Genomic DNA, 26,948 nt, shown 5'->3' with positions numbered 1-26,948 from the left:
AAATGAGACTGCAAATTTTATAATGTTTTGTTCCTAGTTTTTAAGATGCTTCAGCAGATTAGTTCCTTGACATTTTTCTATAAATTACAAAAACTGCAGCGCTGTAAACTTGTTTTCCCCTTAAGGTATATCCCAACAGCACTTTTTCCAGATATACAAATTATTTCCACAACGTAATTCCTGCATAGAATACTCCTCCCCATATCATATGTCCAATTTTTTTGTTTCACCAAAAACCCTTCAAAAACAGCGATTTATAACGCAAAAAAGTGACAGACCCGCTAACTACAGTGTGTGCATGTATAATAAAAAAAGAATTAATGTAGTCAATTTGTACAAATGTTCTTGTAACAAAAAAGCCCTATTTCAACAGCAATCCTTTCAACAGCTGATTGGCAAGCCTGTCCGTTTCTAGTCTGTGGTGTTGTCACTTGTCTGCAACATGATAATGAGCCTGTCACCATATTCAAATAGCCCCGTGACAGCATGTTTTGTGAGCATGACGTCCACTGCAAAGGGTCTGTCAAAAAGCACCTTTCAGAAAATGAAAGGAGAATGTTTTTTTTTTTCCTGATGATGATAAATCTAATTTCTTCATAGATAGAACATTGAGATTTCCCTGCCATCTGATTATGCCAGTGTTGTGTTGCCTTTATGCATGGCCAAATTCTCCTGATTTTTAAAATAGTTCCCCCCCTGAAATGTACTGATAAATCAAAATTAAAAGTGGGGGGGGGGTAGTGTCTCAAGGGTAATCTTCTAAAATCTTTATCTAAAACTGGGATAATGCAACAATGAAGAAGGACAAAAATGGTATGGGAGGCTAGCTTGTTATCAAAAGCAAACAAAGCTCAAAGCACAAACAGCACTGTCTACATATTTCTTTTGTCAGAGTCTTTACTGTTTTCCTATTAAAATTATCCTTTCTTTGGTGTTGTCCTTTTTAAGTAACACAATGCTGCACAGATTTCATCCCCTTGAGAAGGAAGGAAAGATAGGCATTATAGATATGCAGCATTTTTCACTGTAAAGTCAAGATTCATGTCTGGTGTATAGACCATGGTACAATACAGTCCACGGTCTAGCTGCTGCCAATATCACTGACCATCTGTGAAAGGTTTTTAGATCGTTCTGGGACACTCGGTGCATTGGTGCAATGATCAGGACTGGCCAGGACTGTCATTACAAAGGGGAAATAAATCAAGGGTGACAATTTACAAGATTTCCTCAGTTCTCGGTGTAACTTTTTTTTTAAATGCCAATACATATTTGTATGGGCATAGAAAGAGTTTGTCTTTGCTATAGCAATAGTTGGTTTCAGCTGGACTTGTGGAAATAATAATCAAGAACACGCTCATAACCATTATATACCTATATAAGGCTGCTGTCCTATACACATATACCAAGAAGTAAGTTCCATTTATTTCAGTGGAACCTACTCCAGAGCAAACATGTAGGATTTACATGTAAAGGAATGTATGTATCAACCAACCAGAAAATGTGATAAAGAGGAAAATAGAAAAACAATTTTTTTGTTCCTAAGAGTTGTATGTTTGACCAGGAGGCAACATGTACAAGATGAAACTCAGCTGCATTAATTTTTGTTTTTGTATAGTCACATTAAATTTTTGAGCAAGAAGTGTCAATGTTAATTAAGCAAATCACTGACTACCACAAGGTAAACTGTGTGTGTTATTTCTTAAATAGAAAAGTTTCATGGTGCTAGGAAAACCATGTTCATAATATTCCTGATTTTAAAGTTTTAAATTTACTGAATTTTGTATGCACTTACTAGGAAGTCTGTAATAAGGTCAAATGTGTGGGGTGCCTGAAAAAATGTGCATGGGACTATGAGCCCCAACCCTCCTCTAAATTTACTTCTTTCCCCTCAACAATGGTGTTACACACTGACCACCACAGTTCCTCCATTCCTCCTATCCAACATAGACTGACTACTGTCACTTCTCAAGCCTCTTAATATCCTATACATCTCCTTTGTATCAGCCTTTGGAGCACTCCCTTTCCCTTTTATTTTCCTTCTCTGCCCAACCCAACAATTTAATTTCTAGGTTAGATGCCTTATGCCTGGTCAGAGCTAAGATCCATTAAGACCAGTACTGCCCACAGAAATAGGCAGCGACTAACAAGAGGCAACAAGCACCTTCTACATGCAAAGGAATGCATAAACAATAGAGGAGTTATCCACAGCTCAAATACAAAACTGGGTTGAAAACAGCAGTTACGCCACATACCCAGAATTCTCATTGTTTCCTCAGGGAGACCAACTCCACACTTGAATCATGGGCTTAGACACAAACTCTTCCCCTCAATGGACCACTCCATCAACTTTGTCACATTCAGCAGTCTGTCCAGATCTTCAGAGTCCTAGTAATTGCCTCTTTCATCCAGGAACCAGAGGAACCTTTGGAAAGGTGAACCTTGGCCTGCTCTGTACTCAAAAAGATTATCATTCCACTCCACCCCCACCCTTCTGAATCCATCTAGTTTGAGCAATCCAGATTTTGGTGCAGGTGCTGCATTTTAGAGTTGCTGGAGCTATGTTCCCTTCAAAACCTCAACATTTTACAGATTACACTTCTATTGCCTATCCCCATCCATTTCTCTATTTTTCTTCCCCTCCCCCAACTGTTTGCTTCTGTTCTATAAGGTGGACAGCAGCCACCTTATATAGAGGGCAGAGGGGGCTTTTGGGGCAGGGGGCAGTGCTCCAATACTGAGGGGGGCCGCCACCCCATGTACCGGTGGGAGTCCTTCGCGCACCCCAGACTCCAACCAGGAGCCAGGTGGTGGCTGGGATGAGCGAGATCTTTGCTTTGCTTGTCCCAGCATCTGCCCAGCAGCTCAGGAGCCAAGCAGCGGCTGGGACAAGAAAGTGCAAAGATCGCCCTCCACGTGTCCTGTGCACACCGGGCGGTGTCACATGACCCGTCACGTGGCCAAGCCCCCTCAATGAGAGAGGCAAGTCGGCGCCCCTGCCAGCAGCATGAAGGAAAGAGGAAAAGCTTCACTGTAATTGTATGGTTTCCAAATTCCAGTTTGGTTATCCCTAAGAGTAGCAACAAAGCAATCCCCTACTTTGTGTCATAAGGTCAACGTGCATGTATTTCTTCTTCTTAAAAAGGACCAAAATATGAATATGTATTTTAATAGTATTATATTTGCTCAGTGATGGCCTGTAGTGTTTCTAACTTGAATGTTGAATCCTTGTGTTGTTGGGACAAGGAACAGGTCACTGTGGAACACTGAGTCCTATTGGTTACAGCATGGTGCTGGTAACACCAAGCTTGCAGGTTCAATCCCCATACGAGAAAGCTGCTTATTCCTGCACTGCAGAGGGTTGGGCTGGATTGAAAGATCCCCAGGGTCTCTTCGACTCTACAGTTCTATAATTATATATACTAGTCAAGTTTAGAGAGACTACTTACTTTTCAATAAGAGATGCAACACAAAACATCATAGGGAACAAGTTAGCCATTTGCCATCCCAGACAAAAAAATAAGGTATTTCAGATTTAGAAAAGTCTACTTTCCCCGTATCTCAAAAACCTGATTACATCCCATTGGCTGAGATGATCCATTTTAAAGATATTTGGAGCACAATAAACTACATATTATCCTGAGCAAATACTTCACTTCTTTGTAAATTGCATGATCCACAAAACAGTGTAATTCTGAACCAGTTTATTGGCTCTCTTTACAGAAAGTGGGTAGTGCATATATGTGAAATTTATATTAGTTTGCTATTTTAAATGTTAACTGTTGTTTAATTAAAAACATACTTGTGTTTTGAAACACAGAGGGGCATAAATGAAAAGTAAGTTAAAAATAAAATTTTGGAAGCTTCGAAGCAGAGATCCCCAAGCACACAACAGTGCACAACTGAGCATATACAATCATACCTCGGGTTATGGCCGCTCCAGGTGGCGTGATTTCGGGTTGCGAACCACACCGAACCCGGAAATAACAGAATGGGTTACTTCCAGGTTTCAGCGCTCACGCATGCGCAGAAGCACTAAATCGCGCTTTGCGCATGCACAGAAGTGCCAAATTGTGCCGCACGCATGTGCAGACGCAGCAGCACAGGTTGTGAACGCTGCGGGTTGCGAACGTACCTCCCGCACGGATCACGTTCACAACCTGAGCGTCCACTGTATACTTCTCATGTACAAAGGGGCTTTCCTATTTACTACAATGCTCTGCAGGTGCCTATCTACTGCATGCACAGCTCTGTCTCTAAACACTGCAGCAACTGGGGAAACCCCTGCTTTCTGGAAGATCCATGTGCATATCAGAGCACCTGCAGACGTTTAGATGTGGGTCACTCTCCGTATTTGCCTGCAGTATGTCCACATCAAAGGAAACTGCAAATCTGGAATTTTAAACAAAGCACAACTGAAAGCAACAAACTTGCTATTTACACAGTTCCAGAGGCAGCATGAATAGATAATCAACATTAAACTGTCCGATTTAAAGGGGGAAGGGGATAAATCATTGATTATCTAGAGGGAAGTAACACAACCAGCAAACACAGAGCAATGTGGGCAGCTGGCTTTGTGTAATACTTAATTCTTTGCCTGAATTTTGAATCCATTCATGTCTTCACATAAAAGAAAGAGGGGACAAAAATGGAAAAGAAAGACTTCTAAAGTAGGCTATACAAATACACAAAGCAAGGCTGGCTGAGGCTTCTATTGTCTCACAAAGTCATCACCATCCTGATCCCTCATTAAAGCTAGGGAAATGCTAGAATGGCATTACAATGAATGCAAACCATTTGCAGCAATCTTCTGCTCACGCCATCTCCAAATGAAGGCAGGCATTGCATAATCCAAGCAGCAAGATCTCCTGACAGGTGGATGATTTATGCTCACAGTCGAAAGAATCTGAGAGCCTGTGGAGGACACAGTGTGAGCAAGGTGGTGGCAAGACAGATGCTCTCAGTGGGCTGGCAGGGGCTGGCAGGCTCCAGCCAGCTCAGGTACAACCAAACGCTTTAGTACTGAACTCTTATTGCTATGATTCTATCACAGCAAGAGGCCATTTGGATTATTATGTACATTAGATATACTTTCAGTGCTATCCATATGCTACTGGAAAATATTTTCTCTCCTCCTCCCCACCTCTTCTAGTTCAACTGATCTGTAATAAACATATACAGTTTTGAAAAGGGGAAAATCAGCTTCATGGTTTTTTTATCCACCAAAAATAAAATAAGGCCCACTTCTCAAACCACAATTTTAAACACAAATGTACAACAGTCTGTTTAGGGAAGTTTTTAATGTTTGATGTTTTATTGTGTTTTTAATATTCTCTTGGAAGCTTCCCAGAGTGGCTGGGGAAACCCAGCCAGATGGGCGGGGTATAAGTAATACCGTAAATTGTTGTTGTTGTTGTTGTTTACAAAACATGTGCTTGGGAACTGGCTTTCTAGCACATCTAATTAGCTAAATCAGTGTTTTTCAACCTTTTTTGGGCAAAGGCACACTTGTTTCATGAAAAAAATCATGAGGCACACCACCATTAGAAAATGTTAAAAAATTTAACTCTATGCCTATATTGACTATATATAAAGTAATTTTTCAATTTTTCCCACGGCACACCAGGCAACATCTTGTGGCACACTAGTGTGCCGCGGAACAGTGGTTGAAAAACACTGAGCTAAATAACCACTTTTGCAAATTTCACTTATGATTGTGAGCATGAACTCTGTATGTATGAAGTAGCTTTAAATCTGGTAGATTTTGCACACACAAATATATGAAAATGTGGTTGAATGAAAAAATATGTCTGCTTTGAGACAATCATCACAAGTAAATTTTGTCAATCGTTTTAAAGAATAGACTCTTAGAACAAAATGATGCTCAGGTTTTCACAGCTGAAATTCCATTTTCAACATTATTTTATAAAGTGATCTGAGTCTCTATTGGCATTTCTGATAAATGTATCTATATGCAAAGCTCTTGCAGGAAATCTGCAACATGATTTCTCCAATCAAATAGGGTAAAAGGCCTGCTTTTGCAGTCTTAAAAAAAGTCTGCTTGAAAAACTATTTTGTCAGAAGGAGTAAGGGAGTTCTGGTCTGTTCCCCTGCCTTCTAAGGTTAGGTGTTTAGAAATCCGGGGAAATGCCTTTTTGGTGGTGGCACCTCTCTGCAAAATGTTTTAACCTGAAAACCTATAAGGCAGCTATACTTTTGTCCTACCACCAAGTGAATATGTCTTTGTTTGTGTATGTATGTATGTGCATGTGTGTGTGTGTGTGTGTGTGTGTTCCAGTCTTTAAAAAATATCACATAGTTGATTTCAGAATAGCCTGTGCTTCTTAGCTTTTCTGTTGTTGAACATTTGTTTTAACTACGTGGTGGTGGTGGTGGTGGTTGCTGCTGCTGCTATCTTTGTCTCATAAACTGTTCTATAATTGTTTTAAAGATTTAAAGACTTTTAGCCACCCTGAGACCTAAACTGATAGAGCAGAATATACAGTTTCTAAACAAATAAATGAATGAAACAAATAAGCACTCTGAAATACTCTGAAACTGGACAAGTAATATTCAGACTAACTATCAAACTGGACAGGAGGACTTTAATCATATAACACATTCAAATACTTTCAAATTCCCAAGAAGCCACTTTGCCAGGCACGTGTCAGTCCGAGCCATGCAAGAAAGTAGAGGAGGCAGAAGGTGGCAAGGGTGGGGGACATTTATTCCACCTGACCAGCATTTTTTTTAAAAAGGGCAGGAAATTAAAGAAATAAAAAGCAACAAAAGAGGATAGATAGCAATTCAGAATGTCTTTTGACTGCACAATTCTCCCACGAGAATAACCCCAGCAGCAGAAGTTTCACAGTCTGCATCCAAATGCACTTTCTAACTTCATTAGGTAGCTGTACTTAAGAACCCTTCACAACAAGTACTGGTATTTTAATTAGAGATAAGATGTTGCTGAAACATCTCAACTATCCAGATAAGATTTGACGTCATCAAAGTGATGTTCTGGAGGAAACAGGGTCAGCTAATAAAAAGTATGATGCTACAAAGAGAGGGGAGCCATACTGCCCCGAGTGAGTGGATAGAAAGGGGGGGGGAGCTTTCCCCAACAGGAATAGGAATAATAGATTGCCCAGAGAAAGTATTCTTATATGAAATGATTGCTCATCAGCATTCTATAGCTCAAAGGCCAAAAAGCTATGCAACTCTATCCCACTGAACAACAAGCACTTAGCGTGTATTGAACACTCCTCCCCCCCCCTTAAACATACACCAACCTCATAAGGGATGGTAAACCTGTGCCCAGCCAGATGTTGTTGGGCTCCAACATCCGCCCCAACCAGCATGGCAAATGGTGAGGGGCTATGGAAGTTGTAGTCCAACAAGGCTTGGAGGACCACAAGCATCCAATCCCTGCTTGTGCTAGACTTAAAGATACTTCAGCTTCTGTTTGTAGCCAAATGGCTTATTGGTCTTCAAAAAACCAACAACCTGGGGAATGTTTGGGGTGCAATTCAAGTGTTAAAAAACGAAAGAAAGCTTCCTTGGATGAAGTGAAATAATCATATTCACAGCTCTTCAGTGAACTTTCTTGGGTGCGTATGATGTAAATTGAAAGGATGTGTCTATAATATGGGATATTATAACTACAGACCCTCCAAGTGTCCCTATTTTCCAGGGACGTCCCTGATTTAGAGAAGCCATCCTGGTTACTGATTTGATTCCAGAATGTCCCACTCTTCCTTAGGATACCCCTATTTTCATTTGAGAAATGTTGGAGAGTGTGGAGTTATCCAACCCCCGAGCTGTCTGAAGGCAATCCTGTATAGGGAAATTTTTTAAGGTTTAATGTTTTATTATGTTTTTATATATGTTGGAAGCTGCCCAGAGTGGCTGGGGCAACCCAGTAAGATGTGTGGGGTATAAATAGTAAAATTATCATTATGGAATGGGATGTCCCCATTTTCATCGGAGAAATGTTGAAGGGTATATAACTATGAGATAACTTCCAACATGTGCAATGCTGATGTTTGTTTTAATCTGTTTTTAGTTTACCACTGATTTTAATTGACATTTCTGTGAAATAAAAGTGATATACAAATAATTTTATTTTTTTTAAATACAGAATTTCTTTCATTCCCATTCAAGGCCTCAATTATTCTGACTTTAAAAAATGCTTTCTCTTTCAGATTTAATCAGAAACTATTAGAGAGTTACTACTATGATATTTTCTCCATTTCATAGGCCATCTGTGTTTTCTGGCAAGGTCAGAATCAGACCCAGAAGTAGCACACAGTATATGAGATAGGAAAATTACCTGGCCTTCCAGAGATTTATCAAACTTAGTGGCAATCCTCCAGATGAATTCTGGGGATTACTAGCAGAGGAACTCCTTGATAAAGGAGATCATACTGAGACGCTTTTCAGATCAAAGTGTAAGATCCTTCTTACCTTTGTAGAAAAAATAACACTATGGTCAACAACTCATGGAACTGACAAAAGATAAGGAAACATTAATAGAGTAAGAAAAGCTGCTGGGTTAAACAGTCAGCGGTTTCTGATGGGTTATTCCAAGAGAGCATGACCACCCAAACAAAAATTTCACTGAATGCTTTACATAATGCATGCCTGTAAACTCCATCATCTTTGTTACCAGTTTCGCTGCATTTTTGTTTGTTTGTCTCAAATGCCCTTAGTCACATGCAACACCATGGCTTAGTGTGAAAGAGAAAATGTAATCATACAAGAAAGTGTGGGCTTCTGGAAAGGAGAGGTGTCTGGAGAGCACTAAACCAAAAATTCAGCTTCAGACAACATGCAGAACAGCCACAACTTCCTCTTCCACAGCCCACATATTCTCAGAGCTACAATTCCAAGAGTGGTTTAACATAAGCAATCCCCTTTTCTGCAAACTGTAGTTCTCTGAGGGGAACAGGGATCACCCAACAATACTCAGCACCTTTAAACTATAGTTCCCAGGATTCAGGCGGAGTGGGAGCCATGACTGTTTAAAGTAGTATAATTCTGCTTTAAAAGTATAGCACAGATGGGGCCTCAGTCACCCAAGTAACTTCTACTATAGAACAGCCATATAAAGAGTTCTTATGAATAAATAGGTTATTATTTTTTAAAAGACCAGCTCCAGAATATTGGGGTGTTTCATCTCAAAATTGAGAACACTCTGTCTTTTATGGACTCCACCACTTTCACTTCCACATTGATTCAAAAACTCAAATACAAATGCCAACATGTGAAAGTTACTGTGACGACTTCTGAGGCCTTAATTATGAGACATTTACCTATTTCTTTTTTTCTTCCTTTTTTACATTAATATCCCCCTTTCTTCTACACAGGGTAGTGTACATACAGGTGAAACTCGAAAAATTAGAATATTGTAAGCAACTGTTTTCATTAGCTACTGGCGTTTAATATATGAGATAGACTAATGACATGCAAAGCGAGATATGTCAAGCCTTTGTTTGTTATAATTGTGATGATTATGGCATACAGCTGATGAAAATCCCAAAGCTGAGATTGTTAATGCTTCTCATCAGCTGTACAATCATCACAATTATAACAAATAAAGGCTTGACATATCTCGCTTTGCATGTCTTGAGTTTATCTAATATATTAGTTTCACCTTTTAAGTTGAATTACTGAAAGAAATGAACCTTTCCACGATATTCTAATTTTTTGAGTTTCACCTGCATGGTTTATGGTTTCCATATGGGCACCCATCCAGGCATTGACCCAAACTAGTCCTGCTTAGCTTCAGCAAAATGACAACCTCATGTGCCTTCAGCCCATATAGATAGATTACAGCCAAATATTTAGCTAGTTATTTTGTATTGGTATATGAGTTTCAGTCTCTGCCAGCAAGTCCTCTTATTCTTCAGGCTTGTATAACTTGTTCCTCAGCTTCCTGCTGCTTTCTTGATCCAGCTTACAGTTAAGCACCCCAGGCCCTTTCCAATTCCCATATCCCCATGCCTCCACCTCTCTACCACCTTCCCTGTTCCTGGGCACTGTATGGGGTTTTACTCTAAGTCAAACTGATAACAAATGAGGGTTGTTGTTTGTTTAAATTTCATTACACCTTCATAACTGATTAGGAAGAGTCACAAACAACATAGATTTTTTTGTTTTAAAAAAAATCACATCTAAATAGCCACACACTGATTATAATTTCATAGAAACTAGGCCATCTTTCAAACACTTTGTCCCTATATCCATAAGCAATCTTTCAACTTACTAGTGCTAAACTCAGACTTTGGGAATATTTCATCTCTGATATCTGAGGAGTATGTAGTGAATGGGTTCTGCTCTGCTTGTATAAAATGTAAACTTCATGCAAGTACAAATGCAAATAAATCCACGGCAGATTGAAAATGAAAATAAGTCCACACCCAACAGTTAGGATGTACACAAAACATGCAATAGCATTACATTAGAGAGGACTAGGTACAGCCAACAGACTGTATATTTTATACCAAACTCTTATGCCTAAATGAAAATAAAAATTACTGGATTTATCAAGTACATAGGACTTGATAAATCCAGTAATTTTTATTTTCATTTAGGCAGAAGAGTTTGGTATAAAATATACAGCCACAGATGCATGTTTTCTGTGCTTAAACCATGCCAGCCTGCCCTTTATAATGACCAATAAGAGCATTAAAGCATTTTTTAAGCTAAGGCAATCAGATTTCAAATTGGATTTTCTCAGCTCTTACTTTTCATCACTTATTAGGCACGCTCCGTTTTGTATATCTGCCCGAAAAAGAAACTATCAGCACTAATTACAGACTGCTGTGAGTGCACTGAGTGGGATACTTATTGTTCTTCACTTATCTCATATTTAAGATGGTAAGTTCCTGACCATGGTAGTCATGCTGCAGACTGCAAATAAAATCATAATCTGGCTCAGACAAAGAGTGTCCCAGACGGTGGAAAATGACAGATGCTGCAGACTGGCAGAAACGCCAAGCAGCTGACTGAAAGGATATCATTGGCTCAACTGGAGAGGTGTGGCTTGGTTTCTGACTAGCCCAATGAAATGTTGCTTGGAACCGTTTCTATAGCAAGGCAGAGCTTAATACACAGAGAATATCTGAGGGACAGCTCCATGAGATCACACATGTGATATTTACAGCTTGTAATTTTAGTGTTTCTTGATACCCTGTCTGCTTTGATTGATTGAGGGGGTCATGCGGAGTTCTTAAACTTCCAGCAGGTTTGGTGCCAAGACCACAAAGGTTTGCCTGTTCAAGCATTATGTGAATACTGCTTGGTGCCAGCGGTTTAATATTACTCTGGCAGGACCCTTCAGAGAAGAGAAAAAGAAAAAAAAAATCTGTACCAAACTTTGTTGCCTTCATTGCATTTTAAACTTGGGGAATGGTTGAGGCTGGGCAGTTCCACACCTGGGATTTTTCCATTACAGTTCAAAAAAGGAAAAAAAGAAAACCAAACCTGACCTCCTGCTGTGTAGCTTTTTTTAAAGTGTTAGAACACTACATCTTTTTGTGCCAAGCTAATTCAATATCTTATGAACATGGAGTGTCAATCCTATTTGCTTTGTACAGCAGATGAACGGAAGAGAGTAAGAGGCAAAAATAAAACTGGGAAATTATTTACACAAGTAGCCTGTTCCCAGATAGAGCACAGATGAGCATTAAGTTAAACTGAGGCATTTTGAAACAAACGTGCTTTGGTGCCAAGGAGAAAGGGCAAAAGGCAGCTATTTGTCTGAGGGATAATGGGGAAAGATGTCACATCAAACCCAATCCTACATCCTGTGGGCATGTCTCTGACTCCCCCCTCAGTTATCACTTACATGACTGTCACTATTTCTGGTACATAAGTAAAAGTTCACCCATTTTCTCCCTTGGGTTAAAACTGGTGAATATTTTAAAATAGAGAAACAATATTTTCCTTGTAAGTAAAAAAATGCAAATTTTTATTTTAGCCTGGGAACTGCATACGGTATATGAAAAAGACAATGTTCACAAGACATACTATGGTTGATAAGAAGTGATGGACTTCGGTTATGTAGCACAGGAAGACTTTTGAACCCACAGAAATTACAATTCCTAATTCCAAAAGGAAAACTGATCATTGGGGAACAGCTGTAGTTCAGTGCTAAAACCTCAGCTTTCCATTCAGAGGGTTCCAGGTTTAATCCTTGGCATCTCTAGATGGATCGCCACTTTTTAAAAAACGATTATATATATATAGGCTGTAATCCTAATTACGAGGGAGCATCCCAGAGGCCACTGGATGCATTAGATCTCCCTCACTAAAGGTGGAGACAGATATCCACCCTTGGAGAGAAAGATAAGAGTGTCAGATGACTCTCTTGGTGGTGCTGAAAGATCTATAGCCAGTTCCTCTCCAACATCAGAACTCTGATGCTGGAAGGGACGAAGAGGAGACATTCTAGGGATATTCCACAAGAAGCTCTGGAGCCACAGGGCTGTATCCAACATTCTCTGTTTGCTAGCGCAAGCGGACAGGTGAGTTTTAATGTTGTGGAACAGAGAAATCCAACACAACAGTTATGTTAGCAGAAACTCATTGCACAATCTATTGTGCAGCAAGGTTGCCAGCAACCTGCCTATGCATTCTCTTATCTGTTATCGGTCTTTTCCAGTTGACAGTCTTGTTAAGAGGTGACAACATGGCCACCTGTAGTTCAGTGAGTAGTTTCTGTTGTTTCAAAGGAATTCAGATCAAACTGTGGGTGAATTAAAATCCAGTATTCATGTATCCAGTAACCTGTGCTTGAAATAAAATCCCTTAAGAGCAGTTGGAAAGTCAGAATTGCTTAAGAATATACCTAAATAGAAAGTGTATTGTTGCTTAATTTTTTACATTCAAGTGCTGCTTAAGTATTTTATTACAGGAGAGAAGGCAAGAAATACCACTGAGGTAAATTCATTTCTTTTACCTATCCATTTAGAAATATTTTTTGCTTGAATATCGTTAAAAGCATTTGCTTTTTCTTCTTTCTAGTTTCTGAAGGCAATAGTTACCTTTTCCTCACACAATCACTTCTGTTTTCAACTTGGCAGAGTATTAGACTGTGAAAGAAATTTACCTTGGCAATCTATTATGCACGGGTTCTTTGTGAAGGAGAGCTTGCTATGAAGAATGCTATTAAATAAGTTTCTCCCCCCACCCACCCCACCCACAGCATGACTTCAAAACGTAGAAGGTGATAACACATTTTTATTTACAAAGTCTTAGGTTGCTTATGCGTATGGTGTTTGGGAGCATGACTGTCTACATTCTTTTGTAACACATTCTATGCATGCATTTGCTTATAGCTGACTGAATACATGGTGCTGAACCTTTTTATGGAGGTTTAGGTATTTCACCAGTAGCTCAGGGCTTAAATAAACACATATGAACATACATATGTAGATTATTATTTTTTAAGTCAGAATTTGAACTGAGACCATGACACAGGGAGTCTTAACCAACTCCCCACATACTGAGTAATCTGAAGCACACACACAATGCTCCTATTATAGTTATGGTAGAGAACCCTTCTGGGTTTAAGCTGTTAATCCTGCATGTTTTCTTGAACTCAACTAGATGGGAACAGAAATCAGGGGCAAAGAATTAGCCTCCCTCCCTTTTTGTGTGTGAAATGTACCTTATATCAGTTCAGAATACCTAGGAGCATAGGAAGCTTGATTATACAATACCAGACCACAAGTTCATCAAGCTCAGTATTGTCTACATCAACGATAAGAAGTCTGTGGCACTCCAAATATTGTTCAACTCCAAGTCCCATCAGTCGAAACCAGCATAGTCAATGGTCAGGGATGATGGGAGATGTAGTCCAACAACAACTTGAGGGCTACAGGTTTCCCATCCCTGGTCTGCACTGACTAGTTTCAGTCAGGAGATGCCAGGGACTGAACCTAGAAACCTCTGCATGCAAAACATGCTCTGTACCACTGAGCTACAGCCCTTATCCCAGTCATTCAAAAACTTGTAGCCATGTGACGAATTCCAATCATGGAACTCTCATGTTACATAGCAATATTCAGTGCTGTTGCACCCATAGCTGTGCTCACCCACCCAATACTCACCTTGGGAAAATATCTATTACAAGGTAACGTCTATTACTGGAGTAAGGCAAGTACTGTGCATCATATTATAGTTTTGTTGGTGTTACTAAAAATAATAATGTGTTACGTAGCTACTGAATTAATAGTGTTGCCCATATTTACACTACCTGAAAATCTCATGTTCAATTTAGAACTAAATGGCAAAGCCTGCATATTGTTACCCTGTATGTTTTAATCAGCTACAGAGTGCTTGATGTTGACTTACAAGGAACTCTGAGGAATAAACAAAAACAAAGCTATTTCTCTCCTGTCTCAGTGCTGATTGATTATCAAATGAACTTATGGTATACCATCCAATTAGTGAACATGCATCAGTTCCTCAGATAACAAATGAGTCTGGCCAGCCACTAAGAGAGATCTCAAGACTTTCAAATGACAGCAGAGCATAAGTAATTAAAGATAGCAACTGTAGATGCATAGGCACTAATACACAGGAAATATCTTGGTCATTACTGCCAGTAAAAAATAATAATGTGTAAATGAGCAGACCATAGCAACAGCAGGCTAAGAAAGCCTTTTTAGAAAAATATACCCAGCCTGATTCTCTAAATACTATACTATGTGGTACAAGATGGTTCCCATGTGTTGAGGTCTGCCAAAGAGGTTCCAAGATGAGGTGGTGGCATCTGGAGGGAGGATATTTTGAGGGGTGGTGTGTCATTTGTGGACCTCCCCCCCCAGGAGCCTGCTTGCATATTAATATTTATATTGTTAATTATGCTGGGAACCAATTGGTTGAAGGGCAGCACACACATTCATTAAATAACGAAACAGACTCCCTCTAGAAGGAAAAGTGTTCTGAGATGCAAAGCAAACACCTGTTATGTCCCAATAACTACAGGTTACTCCCTCATTTGTATATAGACACTGAAGTTGATGACTCTTAATACAAATATCGTGTCATTGTTTTTTCTCTTCTTTTGTTCCTCTGCCCCTCCCCTTCAACCTTTTGCCTCTTGTTTCTGCTGAGCACTCTGTCAAATAGAGTTGTCAGAATAGATTACAGAAACCCTGGAGGGGCAAACATCATAATTTCTTAAGGAGCTCCAAGTAGCCAGTATTTTCGGGCTATGTTAGGTAGTTGGTGAGGACTCTTTTGCCCACAAGACATTTTCTGTCTGGGGTTGGTAATAATATTTGTATGCTTTTATTTAGCTGTATAGGCTGGTGTCTGCTTGCTGTGCTCAGTGTTTAGATTTCAGCGGTTGCATTTTATTGCTGTATTTTATTGTTTCATCGTTTACCACCTAGAGAACCCACAGGACTGGTTTGGAAAAATACATAACTGAATAAATAAATATCTCTCCCCCCTCCAAACACCTTAGAGATAAAGTGTGAGATAAAAGAGTGTGATTTTGCGTTGGACATGTATATTGGCTTATATCTTACCACTATCAAACTCATTCTCCAAATGTTGATCCTTGCATAGCCAAAATGGCATCACCAACACAGTAAGTCTGAGGAAACCCCAAGGTTTGCAGGAGAAGAAAAATCCTTTAGAAAAACAAACCAAGGAAGGGAAGAACCCTCAAACAGTCAAATGAGAACTGAGCATGCTCGGTGGCCACAGAATGCTAGCTGACTGCTACAAGGAAACTAACAGGTGGTGGTGGAGAAATGGAACTGAATGAAGTATCCTGGAAGGTGATATGGCTGGCTGGCACCCTTAATAGGAACACTCCTCATTTCAACAGTTAGTTGTGGTTTCCACTTGAAGCTATATCTATAAGCAATGTCTATTTCTATAGTTTATTTATTAAAAGACTTATACACCACTTTTCACATTATGTATCAAAGCAATGGACAACTATACAGTCAACCACACCAAAATACACATTTAATAAATGAAATCCAGCGCCGAGGGCCTTCTGGCGGTTCCCTCACTTCGAGAAGTGAGGTTACAGGGAACTAGGCAGAGGGCCTTCTTGGTAGTGGCGCCAGCTCTGTGGAACGCCCTCCCATGAGATGTCAAGGAAATAAGCAACTATCCTACTTTTAAAAGAAATTTTAAGGTAGCCCTGTTTAGGGAAGTTTTTAATGTTTAATGCTATATTGTGTTTTTAATATTCGATTGGGAGCCGCCCAATTATCTTATTATATACCACAAAGTAGTAAACTAAATGCATAAATAAACAAAGAATCACTGCATGGAAGAATTAAGGTCCAGTAAAGTCTTGGGTGAACAAAAAAAAAAGTTACTAATTCCCTGCAAAAATACATCACTGAAGATGCTTGCAGGCTCTCTGGTGGGAGGAGACTGTTCCATACTATAGGTGCCATTTTTAGAAGGTGGTTATCGCTAGATAGACCAAAGCAGGCCATGGAACTATCAAATATCTTAATAAATGAGCAGGTTCATATGAAAGAAGGCATTATTCCAAATAATCTTAAAAGCCAGAAGTAAAACCTTCAACTGGATTAGGTAGCATGTTGGCAACCACAAGAGAGGTGCTGCATGGTAGGATGATCCTTTGAGGTACTCTCACACATATGGCTTCATTCTGCAGTGGGAATTTTATCATGGAAAGGTCAAAAGTGCTTCACAAGTACAGTATATGGCATTTCAAAGTGGTATCTCGCTGGGCATGGAAAGCAGTGCGTTGGCTTTGGTCCAGTTCACCAAGGCTCTTTTTCTGTTATGACTAATTCCCAATTGCTTTAGTGCAAAAGTTTACATAAGAAGCACAGCGAATGTTGTTCTCAAGTAAGTTCAAGAAGAGAGAGGTTTCCATCAAAGCTGCTGAAATTTGATTTTATTTCAGGTATTGTAGTTAATTTATTTTCTTTCTTATTTTTAAAAGTAAATAGATTTAGGCTGTCAGTTTTTAGTCACACTGTGCCATCAGCTTGTAACAACTGATGCAGCCAATGTGGCGGATGTAACAGTAAATTTTATTACTTACTGGTAATTGAATTGAGGAGGTTTACCTTTGAATAGATTTCATCCAGCATGATATCTGACATGCTGCATGGGATAAAAATCTTTGGTCCATACATTAAAAACACATTGGAGACACAGTGTCAATCCTGTGTAACTCCAGTGTAACCAACATTTTTATAGAAATGATAAACGTCTATTTCACAGATCTTAAATAAAAATCCACACATCAGCATTCTAGTAGTAGTGAAAAAGAATAGTGTCAAAAACACATTGAGCTGTGTGATGTGTCTTGAGATATACACAAGCACCACCACAACCTGAGCAGACTGAACAGTGCAGCCAAGGAGTGAAAAAGGGTGACACCTCCTGTTAGCCTCTGAAATTGGCCCCTAAGAATCATAGTACGGTCACGTTAGCAAAGGTGGGCACCGCTGCATGTTCTCAACCTGATGTGATACACAGCCTTGGTCTCTAGTCTGTTCTTAACTTCTAGCATTTCTCATGAGCATAACATTGATATATCAAACACATGCTTGAAAAAAGGCCAATTATCTCATAATGTGCAAATGCAGAAAAGTTTGCCTTCAGAATTGATTTTTCTGATTTTTAATGCTACTGGTAGCAAATGGAAAGTGTGACAACAACCCTCGAGTACTTGGTTTTTCTAAAGATTATGACTAATTCTTTCATTTTTATTTACTTTCAGAAAGACATTGTCTCAATTCAGATGTAATGGGAAAGTACGGTTTCCTGTTATGAGAATGAGCTGGGGTACGCTTTCTCCACTTTCCATTCTTCTCTTTTTTCACACTGGGAAAAGGAGATAAAGACTTCCGCTTTTAATTTTAAACCAACCACAGTTCCCCAGAATCAAACTGTGCTTTCATATTATGGATTGCTCACACTAACCATAGTTTAAACAGTTCCTGTGTTTGGATGTCATGGGGAACTTTGGTTAATTTAAAATCATTTCACTACATGGTGGCAAAAACAATAGCATCACGCTAAATGGTATTGTGAGTCAGCCCTAACAATGGTTTTCTATTCCAGCTGGCCAAGTATGCTGAACAGTGCAGTCTGTTTGAAAAGAACTCATATTCAAGTATGTTTTTCATGTTCATCTAATACTTCCATTAAGGTTTTCGTAATACAATTTTGTAGTATGAAACAAATTAGGTGTTCCACACAGATGAAGCCATATCCAATTCTGAATAAAAAAGGCAAATCCTGTATCTCTTAGTGAAGCAAAATCCACTGAATTAGACAGGATTTTTTCCGGAGTAAGACTAAAGGCAGCAGGCTTTGGCTCACATGATCATAGCGTCTGCCAAAGCAACCACACACAGTATGAGGTTTATTCTTAGTAAGTATAATCCAATAAGAATATGTCTGTAGGTGTGTGATAGGCCTAATTTTTTCTGCCATCTCTGTCAGCCCATATTCTTTCTGGAACAGCAGTTGAAGGGAAACTGATTATGTGCAGTAAAAAGTGTGAGTTTCACTTTCTAAACTGAAAATCAAATTATTTTTCACTGCAAACTGCACCTTAAAGCAACTGCTCAACACACAGCATTCTTTATTGGGACAGCTCAATATTGATTTCACTGGATAAGAGCAGAAGTTTATGGTACACACTGAGACCTGGATGCATCTCTGATAGGAGATGAGTACAAACAAACCTCGAAAATAAAGTAGAACAACAAACAAAAGAAAACAGTTTTGTTATATTGTGAAACACCTGTAATTTTAATTCGAATAGATAGTTCTGATCCTAAAAGCCTAAATGGTTTGCGTCCTGGGTGCTTAAAGGAATGTCTTTTGCTACATATTCCCCCTTACAATCATGACAACTTCTGGAGATTCAGCACATTGCTTTTCTAGGACTTTTTCTACAGTGGCACTGCCCTTTAGAACTCCTCCTCTAAGGAATACCATCTGGCCAGTTCGTTCCAGACTTTTAGGCGATTAGTGTTTCAAGAAGGTATTTGTATTAGAGGGAAATAAGTAGTGCTGGCTCTATTTAGTTCTGCTTCGAATTTCTAGTTCTCTTATACTGGATTTATACTTTGCTGTAGCATTACAACAAACCCCAGAGCATTTTCAGCAGTAGGTCCCACCTTTGGTGAGGATCACACCGATTGACTGTTGTGTATGAACTGGACTGCAGTTCTCAGGATTGTTTGGGAAGATAAATTGCTTTGCTTTGTTTTGGTTATTTCTACAAAAAGCAAATGTATCTCCTGGCCTTCTGAAATCCGAGCAGCACTCAGGTCAGCTCACAACTATTTAAACAAGTACTTAAGATGCAATCCACCTTACCTTCTTTCAGCATGCCAACTTTTAGACACTTCATAAAACGACAGGCTTGGCAGGACTTGCGTCTGCGTTTTGTAATTTCACATTCATTTGTTGCTGGGCAGCTGTATTCTATGTTACCTGTAGCATTCAGGGTGAAGAAAAAAGAGAGGAAACCATTGAGGATTATTAGCGATCAAGTTCTTGTCATAGAAGCATAGATAGTGCCAAAAAGGTGTCTTTATTGCTAAAAGTGTACTTGGTTTTTTTTATTCCCCTAACACCAATCTCTAGATGACTTAGAGCAGATTTAAAGCATAATATATATAAAAAACCAGGCATGAATAATTAACACAACCAAAACCAAACTGACCTCCGAAAATATTAATATTAGCAGCTTCTGAAAGAAGCAACCACATCATATAAGCCATAGCATTCAGTTCATCATATTACATCAAATGCTTGTGAGAAGAGAATGGCTTTAACTAGGAATATATATATATATATATATATATATATATATATATATATATATATATATTCTCAAAGCAACTTACAACCAAAGATATAATAAGAGTTGGTGCCAAGCAGGCCTCACTGGAGAGTGTTCCATGAGGGGGGGGGGGACCACCACCGCAACAACAACATGAATAAATAATAACAGAGTTAAACAAAATAATGCTCTGTTTCATGGAGGCATCACATAGGCCAGTATAGGAAACAGATACAGTGGTACTTCTGGTTACGTACTTAATTCGTTCCAGAGGTCCGTTCTTAACCTGAAACTGTTCTTAACCTGAAGCACCACTTTAGCTAATGGGGCCTCCTGCTGCCGCTGCGCCACCAGAGCACGATTTCTGTTCTTAACCTGAAGCAAAGTTCTTAACCTGAAGCGTTATTTCTGGGTTAGAGGAGTATGTAACCTGAAGCGTATGTAACCTGAAGTGTATGTAACCTGAAGCATATGTAACCTGAGGTACCACTGTACAGTACTAGGTTTGATGGATCTAGCAGGGCTCTTTTTCTTAACTTACCCAATGTAATATTTGTAGTATGAGCTCAGCTGCTTGCTGTATTTGTACATAACCTGATATTCACAGTTACACTCAGAATGATGCTGTTTGTGATGTTAGTACTTCAGGGGAAGAATAAAAACGTCTCTCCTCATCAGTGCTGCCCCATCTCGCTTTAAAGGTATTTTGTTACTTTCTAACCCTTTCCCCCTGTGATTAAGTGCATTAGTATCTTAATGAAAATGCATTCTGTTTATTGCTCTCTTGGGAAGTGGGAGGTCATCACACCAAATGCATAAATTGTCATCAGAGACAGTCCAGGCATAATTGCAATTTTGCTGCTCCATGTTTGCTGCACTCAGAGTCCACGGAAGTCCCCTGAAACATGCACAGATTCTCGTAATTAGCATAGAGTCTGCCTGGGACCACAGCAGTGATGAAATATTTCAGAGTTAATCACACTTTGTAAACACTGATTTATATTGACTACCTTTCTCCAGACTGATGTCTCCTCATTAAATATCACATTAGCGGATTGCAGGATTGTACAAAGATTCAAATGCTTTGCAACTGCTAACTCAACAAAGAATAATACTATGCATGCCACTGATGCTGCAAAATAGTTATATATTTGTGATAAGAGAGCCCCACATGCCGTAAAATTTAAATGCTCAGCAGAAGAAGTGCACTAAATTAGTATTTTAACTCAACATATATTGGGGTGGGGCTGGGAATTGAAATCTTTTGCACCATCTTATCTGGTCTGTGTAAGTCAGCCAAATCCATTATAGAAGTGGAAAACACAGCTCCTGGAGGAGCACAATTCAATGAATTTGCATGGGTGGTGCCAGAAGAGGATGAAGGGATGAAAAGCTTCTCCTATCTTGATACACGTAGCCCCACCACCACCACACTGTTGGATCCTGTGGTTATTTGGAGGGCGGGGGAAACACACTTTTCACATACATTGTAACTGAAAGGTACACTGGAAATTAAAGCAAGGCTGTAATTCTAAATCTACTTCCTTGAACATTAAATCCATCGAAATCAATAGGGTATACTTCAGAGAAAACATGTTAAGGTTCCTATATAATGTGGAATATACTCCCCCGCCCTTTCAGCAATCTAACATGTGGGGCAAAGCTTTCCTTTCCCCAAATATGAACTTCACTGTTTTTTTCTGCCTCCGATAGATTTCGTGGTTCCATCACTTGAAACTCTGCACATACATTTGGGTTACTGTGCAGCTTAATAGCATGCCTGAGTCAAGATGAAATCAAACACCCACAATCCCGAGCATATAATCTAACATATATTGAAAGGACCAAGCTAAATATGGTTTTCATTGGAACTACAACATGCAGAGAGGGGGGATTTAATCCTTTCCTACCCTGCCATGATCAGGTTAACACTTCATATTAATTCTTGTAAAAACCTTGGCATGGTTGATAAAGGTATGCTTGATGTCATATCTAGTTTGGCTCTAGGTTAATATGAAAAGCCAGTCATTAACAGAGTGTGTTTACATAGGGTGAGTGTAGCCATTTCTTTTCAAGCCAGGAACAATCCTGCTTTGCCTATTTTGGCATGTGATACTGTCTAAGCACATTTTCACACAACAACAAAATGCGCCTTTGAACTTCTCTCTATTGTGTGCATGTGCAACTGTTGCTAATGAAGAATAAATAGTGCCACAGAGCTATTTTTAAATTAAACATCTGTTCTAAGCAACATATATTTTACATTCGCATTACAGGCACAGGAAAATCAAGAAGTGCCCAGTTAGAAATTCAACTGCTTCGATGTATATCAACAGGTGGTAGCAACAATGAACATTGCATAAAAGGTTAGATGCAGCCTGAAGTTCCAGCTGAATATCAGGTGCCAGTAATTTCCTAAACTTCCCTGAGCCAGAAGATGCATGGATGTGGTTATGTATTGGTATCAGGTAGAAGAAACTAACTTCATATTTGACTAGGATGTAAGTGGTATTTCTATTTGTGTTGATGCTTGGCCCAAAGCCACATGATGGGCTAGGCTCCATTCCCCATTTTCTGGAATAATATAACCATTTCACATAGTGCAATTCTCACTTACATTTCTGTTTTGTCAACCCATGTGGATCCCAGTTTTGCTATTATATATATATATATATATATATATATATATATATATATATATATATGTCTCCTCAACCCACAGTGGCCTGTGTTCTGGACTTCTAGGGAACTGCGGGGGGGGGCAGGGGCGGGGGCGGGAACAGATCAATGTTTTTAGTTTTCTAACTGGTGTCTTAGATGAATATTTTAGGCTGGCTGTTGAAAACAGCTTGGAGGTCTTTTGTCCAAGTAAGTAATATATACATTTAGAATTTAATAAATATGAATTGCTACCACAATGTCACTATAGAAAACTGATCCTTCCAAACAGGGGTAAAATAAAACTAGCATGATGAATGCATTCTTAAATATGTGGTTCTGTTGATCTATACAGAACCACTAGTCCAAGTTTTCCAACATTTTCCAAATATGACCAGTTTTTAAAAGCTTTAAGCATGGATCAAGGACCCATTGTTTCATAGATGTGGAAGTAGTAGAAGAAGAAGAGTTTGGATTTGATATTCCGCTTTTCACTACCCGAAGGAGTCTCAAAGCAGCTAACATTCTCCTTTCCCTTCCTCCCCCACAACAAACACTCTGTGAGGTGAGTGGGGCTGAGAGACTTCAGAGAAGTGTGACTAGCCCAAGGTCACCCAGCAGCTGCATGTGGAGGAGCGGAGACGCGAACCCGGTTCACCAGATTTCGAGTCTACCACTCTTAACCACTACACCACACTGATTATCTGGTAACATAGGTCCATGCTTGCACAAATAAAATGCCCTTGAAAGTCCTATTTCATTTTTAGTACTTGTCTTAAAAATGAAAAAGAACGTTACACTAAAATTGTGCCGTTCCATGCATCCATTACACTATTACATAGATTTAAATAAGAGTTCAAATTTCTTGTACCCTGAATATCTAAGGTTTCTTTTATTGTCTTGTTCTTCTTTCGTTTATTACAAACTGTAGAACAAGGATGGCTAACCTGTGGTCCTCAGGATTTTTGTTAGGCTATAACACCCATCATCCCCAGCTACTGGTTACACTGGCCGCGGCTGAGGATAGCTGGTAATCAGACAAGTATCTGGAGGCTCACAAGTTAATCAGCCCTGCTATAGAGACATCAAAATGTTTTTGAAGAACCTCCAGAAAATTTGCCTAAAAGTTTTCTCTCCATATATATGTAGACTAAGATGTATACAAATGTTACAGGCTGTCAAGAAGAACAATACACTCTTTTTGGCACCTACTAATGTTTCTGTCTGGACAAATCTATCCAAATATGTAGAATGTTGGCATGTGCTTTAATCTAGTTTTTAGCTTACTGTTGATTTTAATTAATTTTTGAACATTTTAAATAGCTGCTTCTAACTGGTTTTTTTTTTTACTGATAATTTCATTGTTTTATTCTTCTTGTAAACTACTTTGAGGTGGGTTTTTTGCAATCAACATTATATAAATTTTATGACATAAATAAAAGTAAATATTTCAGTAACTAGACACACTAAATGAGGGCAAACCTGTACATGGTGCAAACTTGAATGAACCTACTTTACACAAGGAACAAAATCAGCTGGGCAGCTTAAGGCTTTTACTAGACTTGACAAGAATGATAGAGCAGTTTATAATATCTTCTGGCTGACTTTCAGAGAGCCCTGCACTTTGCTTACTTATTTTAAAAAGTCTTTTGTACAATTAGTTTGGAGGCGATATAATTTTTTCACTGACAATTTTATACTCCTGCATCTAGCTGACAGAGAATAACAGAGTGCCCGAAGTGCCAGGGCACAATTTGTATCTTCCTTTCAGTGGCACAATGGACTTTTACAGTTGGGCACTTAAGATGTGAATAATGTAGTGTTACATCTTAAAATAAAATATATATTCACTAGGACAAAGCCCTGTGTTGTGAAAATGCAGTGAGATCTGTGTCAGATTAGAGTTTCTGTTCTTGCTCCACATACCCAGGAATGTTTCTTTTTAGTGTTTTTGTGGAATTTCAAGCAATGGTTTTATTTTCTTAAGAGGGACAAAGGAAAATAATTTTTGGTTCTACAAATGAAATTAGGTAAAGGTAAAGGGACCCCTGACCATTAGGTCCAGTCATGTCCGACTCTGGGGTTGCGGCGCTCATCTCGCGTTACTGGCTGAGGGAGCCGGCGTAAAGCTTCCGGGTCATGTGGCCAGCATGACAAAGCCGCTTCTGGCGAACCAGGGCAGCGCACAGAAACACCATTTACCTTCCCACCGGAGCGGTACCTATTGATCTACTTGCACTTTTGACATGCTTTTGAACTGCTAGGCGGGCAGGAGCTGGGACTGAGCAACGGCAGCTCACCCCGTCGTGGGGATTCGAACGGCCGACCTTCTGATTGGCAAGTCCTAGGCTCAATGGTTTAACTCACAGCACCACCCGCGTCCCTATTAAAATTAAAATTAGTCCCTATTAAAAGCTGGACACACACAAAATCAAAGAAGGGGAGGCAAACTTGAGTTGATGACGCTTGAGTTGTGACACTGTGGGTAGGTGGCATCTGGATCTACAAATTAGGAATCGTATTCTGGATGGGATTGCACTCTTCCTTAAATAGCAGGTGCATAGTCTGAGGGTGCTCACTGCAAGATGGCATGTCATACATGAATGTGTGGAAGCAAGAAAAACCAGTTTCCTCCATGCTCTGTGCAATTGTCAGACTTTACTAGCACTTGAACAGGAAATACATTGCTCCTGGAATAAGCAATATACTCTTCTAGGCTCCAGAATGGCTCTTTCCCCATCCCCAGTGGCTCATCGCTATCTACCCAGATACATTTTTCTGCTAAACAAAGTTAACTAAGAGATTAGGAATATGTTCGTACTGCATGGGTACAGTGGTACGTGTTACGTACCATCCGCCTTATGAATGCTGCAGGTTACCTGGAAGTAGATGCCCCTTGTTGCAAACTTTGCCCTGGGATGCGAGCAGAAGTCGCGCTTTGGTGGCACAGCAGCAGCAATGTGAGGCGCCATTAGCAAAAGTGCACCTCATGTTACGAGCGGTTTCCGGTTACGAACGGACCTCCGGAATGGATTAAGTACGTAACAGGAGGTACCACTGTATACATTTTGAAATGTAATTTGAATTTGGTTCCCAATTTGGTACCTGAAGGACCTCAGAAACTTTGATTGAAATGTATCAAGCTTAGGAAAACAGCCATTGTATCAAACGTTGGAAGAATATAATAGTGATGCAGATTTCGCATTTAATACTTTTAAGACTGAGGGAATATACTGACCTCCCTGTGTATGAAAGAAACAGAGCATTGCCAGTTTGCTCAGCTCCACTATTTGGGAAGTAAACAGCCAATGGGTGTTCCAAGACTTTGTATAGTGGAAGGTAAGTCCTAAATACAGAAAGTTTTTGGTCTGTTCAAGGGCATGACCATTGAAAGTTTAAGTTAAGTTAAGCCTCCAGCAACGGAGGTGGTGAAAATGAATTATAGTATATGTAAAAATTCCATGTTGGTTTTCTGATATGTTTTTTTTAAAGGCTTCAGAAGTGTGCATGCACACGAAAGCTCATACCAAGAACAAACATAGTTGGTCTCTAAGGTGCTAATGGAAGGAATTTATTTTTTATTTTGTTTTGACTATGGCAGACCAACACGGCTACCTACCTGTAACTTAAACTGGGTTGTTAGGGAGAAAGCAGCCTTGAGAGAGAGTGACTAAGGTGAAAGAGTTTATGAGCAATGTATCAAAATATAAGTACAATGGTATCTTGGAAGTCGAACGGAATTGGTTCCGGAAGTCTGTTTGACTTCCAAAACCAAGGCGTGGCTTCCGATTGGCTGCAGGAAGCTCCTGCAGCCAATCGGAAGCCACGGAAGCCCCATCGGCCGTTCGGACGTTCACAAACAAGATTACTCACTTCCGGGTTTGCAGCATTCACGAGCCAAAATGGACAAGTACCAATGCGTTCGGGATCCAAGGTACAACTGTGTGAAACATTGTTTAGAGAAGAATAAGGGGGGAATGTGATAACACTCTTCAAATATCTAAAGGGCCATCACACACAGGAAGCTAAAGATTTGTTTTCTGATGCCCCAAAAGCCAGGGCTACAGCTTAATTTACAGGAGGGTAGATTTTAGTTAAACATTAGCAGGTGTTCTTGCAAAGGCTGGATAACCAACTGCTGGGGCAGCTCTAAGCTTTTCACCAATGACAAAAACCTCCAAGAGTGGGTGAGGTGGTTATTAATTTTATTTATTGACTAAGACTACAGATGCATGGCTTCTGATTTGAGTTCTGCAGGCCAGCTATGCATGTAACAAAATCAAAGTTCAAAGCAGTCACAGCTCTAATAATAATAATGGCACTGACCAGGGCTACTGTCTTCTGTGCTATTAATAAGCCATGCTTCTTCTTTCCAATGTTTCTCATTGGCTTTAAAGGGCCAGGCACAAGCTACACTCTTGTGCTGTTGCCCAGTAATCAGAGAGGCATTTCTGCATGACCAAACAAAGTA

General features: G+C 39.5%; 1 protein-coding gene across 1 annotated transcript in view; it reads right to left on the bottom strand.

Moving 5' to 3' along the window:
* Positions 1–26,948, bottom strand: part of ESRRG (estrogen related receptor gamma) — a 194,941-nt gene that overhangs the window by 113,028 nt on the left and 54,965 nt on the right. Inside the window, 1 exon segment of the mRNA XM_033144774.1 lies at positions 19,351–19,467. Within this exon segment, the coding sequence (XP_033000665.1) occupies positions 19,351–19,467 (117 nt within the window).

The sequence above is a fragment of the Lacerta agilis genome, chromosome 3 (assembly GCF_009819535.1).
Source record: "Lacerta agilis isolate rLacAgi1 chromosome 3, rLacAgi1.pri, whole genome shotgun sequence".
Classification (NCBI taxonomy): domain Eukaryota; kingdom Metazoa; phylum Chordata; class Lepidosauria; order Squamata; family Lacertidae; genus Lacerta; species Lacerta agilis.
This window is presented reverse-complemented; position numbering and strand designations above follow the sequence as displayed.